The 11,137-nt window shown below is 36.2% G+C and overlaps 1 protein-coding gene across 1 annotated transcript; it reads right to left on the bottom strand.

The window, feature by feature from the left end:
- Window positions 1–3,560: 3,560 nt before the first annotated feature.
- On the bottom strand, window positions 3,561–10,231 carry LOC125670044 (uncharacterized). Its single transcript, XM_048904961.2, has 2 exons — window positions 8,812–10,231; window positions 3,561–4,431 (listed from the first exon to the last, which is right to left on the bottom strand). The coding sequence occupies exons 1-2, from the start codon at window positions 9,030–9,032 to the stop codon at window positions 3,957–3,959; spliced, it is 696 nt and encodes a 231-aa protein (XP_048760918.1). The 5' UTR covers window positions 9,033–10,231; the 3' UTR covers window positions 3,561–3,956.
- Between the last annotated feature and the right edge of the window lie 906 nt (window positions 10,232–11,137).

The following is an 11,137-nucleotide window of genomic DNA, read 5'->3' as shown; positions in this document are numbered from 1 at the left end:
TTGAATTCAAGATCTCTTCAAATAATTAATGATATCTTCAATTCTGAATTATTGCGCGCAATAATTGAATTGATGATAGCATTAATTCTTTAGCTGAATTGATGCGCGCTTTAATTGAATTAATGATCTCTTCAAATGAATTAATGATATCAACAATTGAATTGATGCGCGCACTAATTCATTTGATGAGAGCAATAATTGATTTAATGCGCGCATTAATTCAATTATTGCTCTCCTCAATTAATGATATCTTTAATTCGTTTGAAGAGAGCAATAATTCTTTAAAGATATCTTCAATTCAACATATCCACAATTGAATTAATGATCTCTTTAATTGAATTGTTGCTATCTTTAAAAGAATTGATGTGCGCATTAATTCCTTATACAAAAGCATTGTAAATGATTTAAAGATATCTTCAACTGAATTAAAGAGATCATCAAATTTATACCAAGCTCTAAATTAATTATTGCGAGCAATATTTCTACTAAATTGATGCTCTCATCAAATGAATTGAAAAGAGCAATAATTGAATTAATGCGATCATCAAATATATTTTTGCTCTCATTAATGCGCGCATCAATTGAATTGAAGAGAACAATAATTGAATTGATGCGCGCATTAAATCAATTATTGCTCTCATTAATTCAATTGAAGCGCGCATTAATTCAATTGATGAGAGCAATAATTGAATTGAAGCGCGCATTAATTCATTTGATGAGAGCAATAATTGATTTAATGCGCGCATTAATTCAATTAAAGAGAGCAATAATTGAATTGATGATATCTTCAAATAATTGAAGATATCTTCAATTATTTGAGTTTATGCTAATTTGGCGCTCCATAAATACCTGCTTGGTTTATGATGTCATATTGTTTTGTGGATTCTATCCCAGCAACGATTTTCATTACCTTACCCGCGTTTGATATAATGGGATCAAGTAAGTTGATGACAATTTGCGGCATCAACAAGCTGGCCTTCGCAGAAATATGTTCTTATGTGAAGAAGATAGCAACCATACATTGTGCGGAATGGAAACCCCCCCCCCCTCTCTCTCTCAATTTCATAGATTTCTAGAATGAAGAAAAACATTCACTTGATAGAAGAAACCCCATGAAATACCAACAAAGATTGTTAATATCAAACTCTGTTCCTACAATCAACCGAATCATTCAAAGTAAACACTGGCGTCTGACAAGGATATCTACCAACACTCTTCCTGTTCCTACTTGCAGTTGTTTATGAGATCAATCCACACACAATAGAAAGAACGACATTCAGTGGACACCTTGAAACCAGCTGGATAATCAGAACTTTGGATGACAATCTGGTTAAAATCCGATCTGTGGCACACTGATTTTGACTACGGATAACTCCGTTTACCTGATCAGGATATAGGGCTCACGGCGGGTGTTATACTTATGCCTAAATGCAGGAGATGAACACGACATTAGTAAAAGTAAATCTGAAAATTATCTTCTAACGAAGACAATGATATGAAGACTAGACACAACATCAAATGCTTCTTAAATAGAAGAGTGTGTATATATATATATATATATATATATATATATATATATATATATATATAAAGAAGTTGACATTTTTACCTGAGAAGCATAGTTGATGGAAAGAGAGGCACAGATTGCTTTGAAAGAAAGACCAGAGCAGCATTTTTACAACCGTAATCAAAGAAACTAACAACATGCACTAAAGTTACTCTATAACAGCAATGTTAAGGCAGTACTCTTGTATGGGTCAGGAACACGGAGGACAACAGTAACAACAACAACAGGATCCAAACATTTATAAACACTTGTCTGAGAAGAATCCTCTGGATTAGATATGGCCTAATATAATGAACAACAAAGAGCTCTGACATAAGACAAAACAACCCCAAAAGAGGAAGAGATCATGAAGAGACAATGGAGGTGGATAGGGCACATCTCGCGCAATCTACAAAGCGACAGCACTATAACTCCAAAATGAAAGCGTTAGAAGGGAAAACCAAGACACGCCTGGCGAAGAGGCATGGAAGCTGGCAACAGAAGCTTAGACAACTGGAACAAAAACACAGGATGGAGATGCCTAGATGAATCTTGTAGGCAGTCGATGCCCTTATAGGATGGATAAGTCTGGAGAAATCTTGTCGGCAGTCTATAATCCAGGAGGAAGAAGGCATAAGCAAGTAACACGGTGCAACAACCTGAAAAGGATAAAATCAACACAACTGTCCACAGGTATGGATTTAAGTTTTGATGGTTATAAGTGTACTGCAAGCCAGAAATATCCCAATTAGTAGGTTTTTGATGAATAAAAAGTAAAACGAAGAAAGAAATAATTCAGTTATAGAACAGGATACTCGTATGTGGTGTATCGCTATCTTCTTCATAAAATATCGTGATGTATCAAGATATATATTTCCTCGCGAGACTTATTATTATGTATTTAAAATGTTGTTTCTTCTGGTCACCATGAATTTGTGTAAATAACCTAGGGTCGTCATCAGGTTGTTTCTCCGCTATACATATTACAAAGTTATAGTCACAAGCTGCACACACAGACATGTACTTAGATCGAGGGAGCATCTCAGCAAAGAACGGTAACTCAAATCACAAAAATTTGGTTTCGATTGTTTCACATTTATTATCAAATGTATTATTTGTGAAAATATGTACTATGCAGTGATCATGTATTTCGAAAGACTTTGAATTTAAACAAATTCTGCAAAATGACTATATTTCCATGAACTACATGTTTTCTTTAAATGAAACCGGTTGGATACTGTAAAACTTTTACACCTTAAAAATTTATAAAAAATTAGTCATGAAATTGAAAATTACTACGGAAGCGTATTAGTGCCACGTTTTTACTTTTTATATTTTACACATTAATCTGTAAATTTTACACTTTAATTAATCTGTAAAATTTACACTTTAATCTGTGAAAATTGATTTGTCAATCAAATTTAAATAAAACCTGATCAAAAATTGAACCCCATCAAAATACCTGTTTGCCCTTAACAGGACATGGAAACTGTTTTCTCTCTTTTCTTGTAATAAATACGTGTATACATTGACAATTCCAATGCTTTTGCCTTTGATACCTTTACAAATTGTAATGACAGCCATTTTCTCGTGAATGTGCGTATGAATCTTAATAAATATAGTACATCTATTCATCAGCTGGGAATTCCGATAGAAATGAAAATAAAGTTTAAATATAAGAAATAAATTCCAGTTTTACAAATACATGAGGGTAGGAACTGCAACGTTTCACGCCGACGTATTTTTCATGAAGCGTGTAACCACTTCCGCCAGCGTAATGCATCGCAGTTCATGCCATCAAATGAAATTCATTTCTTACTCTTGTAACATTTTCTATGCACCATGAAAATTTCTATCCGCGTTTCTAAGAAAATAATTTGCAATTTCATGATATTTCTCCTATATAATGTAATATATTTACAATGGTCTACTGAGATAAGAAGTGTTGGATATACTTACATTAAAAGTCTATTTAGTGTTTTTTGGACAATTCATAGACAACAGAAGATCATCAGAAAATGTACGTATATAATTTTTAAAACTTGAATACTTATAATTAAGATAACGTCACACCTGTCAATCACAGATATGACAATATTTAAAGTTAATACACTGAATCTAAATGCAGGTAAGTAATGCTAAATGAAGGCACTGGGGTAAGATTTAAAACCCAAGCACTTGCTCCGTGTAAGTGTACTAGAACAGCATATTTCATCCGACACCGTTTTCTTCTAAACGGTGAATTGAAAAATTTACGATCACTGTTCCGTTGTAAACTAAGAAATGCACTGATCGATTCACGATGAAATCGACACTGTATATTACATTCCAAACTAGAAATTGACTAGAAACTCAATCTTTGTACTCGAAACTTTACACGATTCCATAGAAATCACACCAAACCGCTTGCTCATTCACTTATTGTCGATTTCCGCACGGAATCTTTTCCTTTCGACCTTTTAGGTCGTCCGTCGGGAATTACAATGTCCGGGAAATGACTTTTCGCACTGGGTTCTGAACCATGCATTAACCAAGTCATTACAAACTCTTTGGAGGGCATACCCCTCGGCAGGGTATTCAATAGGGGTGGGTGTTGTCTGCGTTCGAGGGGAATATTATCAGAGCCCCTCAGTCTCTTTCCGTCTTTAGTCAATGTGTTTTTGGATAACGATTTCCTGACAGTTCCGGGCGAGTGTTGACCGGTTTGGTGATTACTGTAAAAAAGTAAGTCATTTTTTCTGTCCTTTTTGAAATGAATAGCACACGGCGAGGCTCGGACCTCGGGGAGAATTTGGGCGGAATCCGTCCGGACGGAGTTGGCTTTGGCAACTTTGTCTATGGCATCCTCTGGCAAATCAAATCCATCACTACTGCTGTCCATCGCCCTGAAAGGAAAATAAAAGCCTCATTTACATACGACACACTATTTATAGTCTTATCCTCTTCACAACATTTGCAGATCATTAAAAATTCATACTGTTTCAAGAGCTGTGTAAAAGAATGTGACGTGGGTCATAAATCGTATCAGATAAACTATATTGACTATGTTTGATACCAGTATTTAAGTTAAGAATGACTTTCTCTTCAGTAATTTATGTGAACGATAACCTTTAGCGACAGGTTTCTTAACATGACCGATCCCAGGTCGGAGGCTCTCAAAATGATATTCGAATGTAAAAATAAACATCTAACACTAGACGAAAAGTTGAATTTAATAACAGTGAAAAAAATTCTCTTTTAATAAAATGAAATTACATTCATACTTCAATTTGATAAAAGCATATAATTGTTAAGTTCAGTTTTAATCCTAACTTACCGACAATGAAAAACGTCAACAAATGCCAACAAAACAATTTAATAATCGAAGAAATTGTTCCTTTATTTGACCAAACTCGGGGATAAATGCAAAATAGACAAAAGGTATTATCCCAAAGTGTACGATGTTTTCCCCTGCAAATCCTCTAAGACATCCATGCACTAACAACGGATGCAAGAAAAAACGAGAAAGAAAAGTCTTACCTGGTCTCGCGCGGTGTTATGCGCGCGGAAAGCAAACAAAAATTGCATTTCCTTCTCAAAGCTGTCATTTTACCAAGTGATTCATAAGAATTTCATAAATGCTCTGACAATTTGAAAACTGTTCCAGGGAAATACCAACATGATATCCTATCATAAAGTCAAGGAAGGCCAATCACAACCGAGCCATGTATATATGAATAGTGTGTGATAAATGACTCCAATGCTTTTAGTCCGTGGCCGAAATGATTTCCCAGATTCCTTCCAAACGCTCAAAAGATAAGCTGTTACCGGACAATGGGAAATGGATCTTAAAAACTTCTCAAGTCTCCCAACAGCCGTAAATTAGACAGCGACTTAATAATAAAGTTAATATCCCTTTTCAAAGACACATGAAAATCTGTAGCGAAATATTTACAGACGAATTTAAACGTCGTTATCTACTAAAATAACAGGACCACTAGAAATTATTTGGAATTGGCGATCAAGCATACTACACATTAAAGAGATATAAAATATAAATGGTTAGGCATGACATCTCGATTGTTTATTCACGGATAAGATTTTTTTATGTCGATCTTCATCTATTTGATTAAGGATCAAACGTGATAGGCTGGCACTCAGAATGTTTTTAATTTATTTCTTCCCTCATTTGCTTAAAACACTGGACCCATTTCAATTCCATGACATAATGGATCGGTGCCGTTCTCCCGCCAACAATCCCGGGTCTTTTACACCGAAATTGGCACTAAGAACTGTTAAATCCCCTGTCAGTTCTCACAACTTCCCCACTCTCAGATTAGGTTCCGAATTCTTTAACAGCTGCTTGTACACATCGAACAGGATAAACAACTGCGCGAAGGCGCCACTTTCATAAACAATAATTAAATGTAAGAAGTTTGCCATTTCATATAGATTTTAAACCCTGTTCCTGTCAACACTTCTGGTTACACCATCAACCTTAGCACCAGATACTCAGGGCACAAGCGGCAAATCAAACAACAGCACCATATTTGACAAAATTAGAAGTGCACTTATAGACTTTACGCCTAAAAGGCGCCATAAGCAAGTTCGGAAGATTTCGAGTTCAATTTATAAGAAAACTCGTTCAGAACATACATTTATATCATTAATAAGAAATGAACCAATACCTCTCTAGACAAAACACTTTGATGTAATATACATCAGATAGCAATCAATTAATCATTGTGTGGTTTTTATATAGAAACCTAATGGATTTGTTGGAAATCCGTAGAGCTATACAAATATAAAAACAATCGCTATAAGAAATGTCTAAGTCTGTTGTGAAACCACATTGTTCTTGAAACCCATAAACATAAAACACAATACGACATGTACCAGGACTCGATACCACGGGGATGTAAAGATTTAAAACTACTGAAACCAATGTACGGACAATACATCAATCAATGGCGTGGCAATTTTGTGAATCTTTGCACATCAAGGTTACAGAAACATTTCTTTACACTGCCTTTGATCACAGGAAGATGAAAGTATCAGGATGACAGAGATTTCCTACCTGCGAGTCACGGAGTTGCCCGAGACCACCAGATCGTCCATGGTTGCTCTGAATGGAGCAGACCTTTCCACACCCGCAAACAATGTGTCAGCTTACAAGTAAACTCAATACATTACTATTCGATATCAAAATATACACAGGTTTTAAAAAGAACTTGTCTATTGAGCGCGGTCGTTGATTAAATGATCGAATTATCTATACATAACGAAAGATAGATATTTTTTGGCACTGTGTGCAGACTAAAAACGGAATTAAAGTGGATGTGTTTGTTTAAAGCATTTGATACAAGTGTTAGGGTCACTTCAATTATTTTTAAATCTGTGTATGCAAAGTCAGTAATCCATATATTTAATAGAATGATTCTGCAAAGTAGTTTTAATTGCCGGATGGCGCAAACAACGAGACTATTGTTTTCAGAACTAAACGGTCGAAATTTAATCGATTGGTAAACAGTAGGACACTTACATTGAACCATATCTTATCTTGTACTTTAAATGATAAACTGTCGTATCTGTTAAAAGCTTAATACTGAAATGAAGCTGGAAATTTTTATGCATGATTAGCAGTCAATACTAATTAAATTTATTTAGTTTATGTTTTAATTGACGCGCTCTGCAGTCTTATTCAGCTTTTAAAAATGTCTTGCTCAACAGCATTCAATTCCTGGAGAAAAGCAAACACAGTGTTTCCAATAATCATGTGTCAAATCAAAAGATTACGTGCACAAAAACTTCTCAAATCTCGTTTCCATTGCCATTAATCTAATAACCAAACACTGTTTTTGCGCACATGTGAAATACATGGCGTGTTACAGATTTTATAGTCTCTCCATCCATTCCAAGTCTTTAATAGGTAATATTGACATTTCCAATGTTTTTACCTTCGATATCTTTACCAATTGAAATGATATCCATTTTTTCATGAGTGTGAAGGATGTGCGTATGAATCTTGATAAATATAGTACGACCATTTCAAAGACTGGGAGTTCCGACAGAAAGGAAAGCAGAATATAAATATAAAATTCTTAAAATACATTATGATATGAACAACATTCACACTAGCAAACTTTTCATGAAGTGCTAATGAAATTTATTTCTTGAATGAATTGTATACCATGCTCTTTCATCACTCACGACATAAAGGTATTGATTGATGTCCGAACACAGGAAATTACCACATCTATTTAGTTGTTTGTTTTACGCCCCGTTGAGAATTTTTCACTCCTATTGAGACGTCACCAGCTGAAGGTGAAGTACCACAAATTTAGACCTATTGAAGCCTCGCTAGTGAACTATCTTTTCTAGTGATATGTTAGTGCCTCTCTTTGGATCACGCAAGTTAAGCAATGGCGAGCGTCATAAGCCCTTGGATGGGTGACACAATGGTGGCAGCGGTGAGGCTCTCATGTTTGGTGGGAGTCTCTCCGGAGCTCTGAACGGACGTGGTTTCGTCCGGGGACGACGGTGGTTGTCGTCGGGAACGGCGGATGCCGTTGCTGAAGAGGTGCTAACCATTAAGAGGAAACTCGCGCTAAGCTTCGGAATGAAGCTCCCCCGACTGCGGGGAGGGGGGGGGGGGGTGTAGCGGACAGTATAAGAGGGAACTTATACTGCCTCGCTAGTGAACTAGCTTTTCTAGTGATGTGGTAGAGTCTCTCTCTCTCTCTCTCTCTCTCTCTCTCTCTCTCTCTCTCTCTCTCTCTCCACGCAAGTTAAGCAACGGCTATCAATCCTAGATGGGTGTCCGCTACACGTCACACCGTGCTTGGCGTTCAGGGCCGTAGCAGCGAGGCTCTCTAATGTGCCAACACCTGCCGCGACACACGACCTGTTTTTAAGGTCATACCCGACAGACCCGAAACTCTCAATTCTAAATGCCAAACGTTTGGTGAAGGAGCAATCACTACCTACGTTTACGTCTTAAGTTTGGTGCGGCCATGGCATGAGTGGGACCCGAACTCACGACCTACCCCTGAGCTGCCGCGATCAGGCACATGTATCATATTATAGATAAAGTGTGGTGTTATCGTATATCTTTATAAAGTAGATATACATGTGATAAGTCTCTGTGGCCATACAACCAACAACACATCTCATTATCTTTAAAACACCACGTTTGTATTTTTGACGATGAAAACATGATCAGCTCTGTAACTTATTCATATTCGCGATTTTTGCGAAAGACGTCCTACACTTCGCAACATACTTGCCTGTCGTCTGGGATCGGGTCCACCCGTTTCTTTATAATGGTGAAGTGACGTCCAGCACGTTCAAATTTCTTTTCACTAAATCTGATGTCGACTCTATTTATCCCAATGAGTGGAAATATGTCGGTTAGTTCGGAGACTAAAGTGGGCGTAAACAACATGTCTCCCCCGCTGATTTGTGGCAGGGTTGTTCTTTCCCGAGTCAGTGGTCGCCTGGCCGACATGGCTATATTGCAATTTCACACATACGGATTCAGAACATCACCAACAAAAGGTACAGAAGTGTTTCTATATTGTTTTCATTAGTATTCACACATCCCTTAGATACACGACTTAATACAATTACTGAGTTTTTCCACGTAATAGAATTTTCGTCCACCTTGATATTGAGCTGGTTTAGGCCTATATTACACAATGAATCCGATTAAAGACTTCACACAATTTCACATAAATCGCAGTGAACTACTTTCACACGAAATAAAGCCTCACATAAGGCTAGTCAGTTTAACTCGAATCAATGCGTTATGTCTATAAAAATCAAAAGCTCCTCTAATCCAGTTTTCGATGTGTCGCTTGGGACGAGCTGGTCGGCATGTCGATTCCTCTTCTTTGATAGAAACATTTAGATAACAATGCTGCTCTGTTAAGGTGAAGCAATTGATACCATCGTATTAAAGGTATCCCATGCATCCATAATCTTTTATTTACTCTGAAAATCGACCACTTCCAATATTAAGGTGGAACGATCATTTACCATACGGATTGATGATACTCAATGCACCTCATTCAACAAAAGAGTTCTTCTGTTCATTCAATCTCGTGCTGCACGCAGAACATCTCTTACAATCAACAAATACATCTTTTCACAGTGTACCAATTGTCAAAGACTTAAACAATGTTGTTCACATGCAAAGGGCAGAAATCACACGCATACGCGTTCCTTCGTGTCGCCGTTTTTTCATATCCCACCAGCCATGAAATTTTCTGCTATATCAACTTTCGGCGGAAACTTTTGAATAGCCGTTCGTGAGTCGTCCTGTTTGAAGTCTTTAAACATGGTCAAGGGTAAGCGGGTGTTTAGTGCAAAACAAATTTAAATAGTAACAATGTATAAGCAGCTATATGCAGATGTGACGAGGATTAAATTTCGTCAATAAATGCATATAAACACACTTGAAAGAAAAGCTAAGCCTATTGGAATATAGAGACAGGTATACGTACAAATATACATTTGAATGTGTTCACGAGAAAATTAGTAACCAAATACAGGAACGTGACTAAAAGGAATATAGAAAATATCCCCTCCCCCAAGAAAAACCCCCCACCCTGATTCTATGACCATGAACTGAGAATAGAATTGTGCCAAAAATTCAGATCTGTCTAATCCATGAAATATTAGTATTTATAAGACTATAAAATTCACAATGAGATTGGATTTTAAATACAATGTACATGTATAATTCGAAATCCCAATGAGGTACTTCTTACGATTTTAACAAATCAGGGATGCATACAAAAATCATCTTTTTTCACTTAAAGACACCTGCTACAAGCAAATTTTTCTACCTCCTTTTTGAAAAGTTTCAATTTATATAGTTTTTAACAAAGTATTGGGTCATGTTTGAAAGTTCCTTTTTTTGTAGAGTATGTACATATGTATTTGAGAAATGAAGTTTTCGTTTTCGTTGCAGGATAACCCCCAAGATTGAGAAATGTTGTTATGAAATATAAAACCAAAACGGCATCATTCATGAAAACAAGAACTTTATTTCTATCTACTAAGGCTCAGAACTTTACCTATACAGATACAAATTAGATCACTTCGTGACGCCATGGCGTTTTCCGATACGGACTAGGTCTTCATATTTTTTTCTGATGAATCTAATTTGAAAAATACTTCAAGTTTTTAGTTTGATGTTGACGAATTATATTAACTGTATTGAATCACAGTTCCAAGAAGACTACACATACAACTGTACATGGAAGAGAGTTAACTTGTCCGTGCATCGCCATGTTTGTTTACATGTGTATCGATCTCGGAATGCAGACGATTGATTTCTATTGATATTCTGTCATTTGTAAATTTGTTTTGCAACATATATTTATAATTTTTTATGATTATAAGATTGAATTATCAGTTATCGACTTTATTTTCGTATTTGCAAAACAGGAAGAGCAATTGAGATGTGTATCATTTTTCTTATAATCAGTTAGTACGTATGAAAGTATATCGCACAATAATGACCGCGTCATTCCTTTGATCTTTGTAATAATCGTGGTAGAATGACACTTATTTACCAACATGATGAGCATCTCCATATGAGTGAAA

The sequence above is a fragment of the Ostrea edulis genome, chromosome 4 (assembly GCF_947568905.1).
Source record: "Ostrea edulis chromosome 4, xbOstEdul1.1, whole genome shotgun sequence".
NCBI lineage: Eukaryota > Metazoa > Mollusca > Bivalvia > Ostreida > Ostreidae > Ostrea > Ostrea edulis.
The sequence above is the reverse complement of the archived record's forward strand: the minus strand, read 5'-3'. Positions and strand labels throughout refer to the sequence as shown.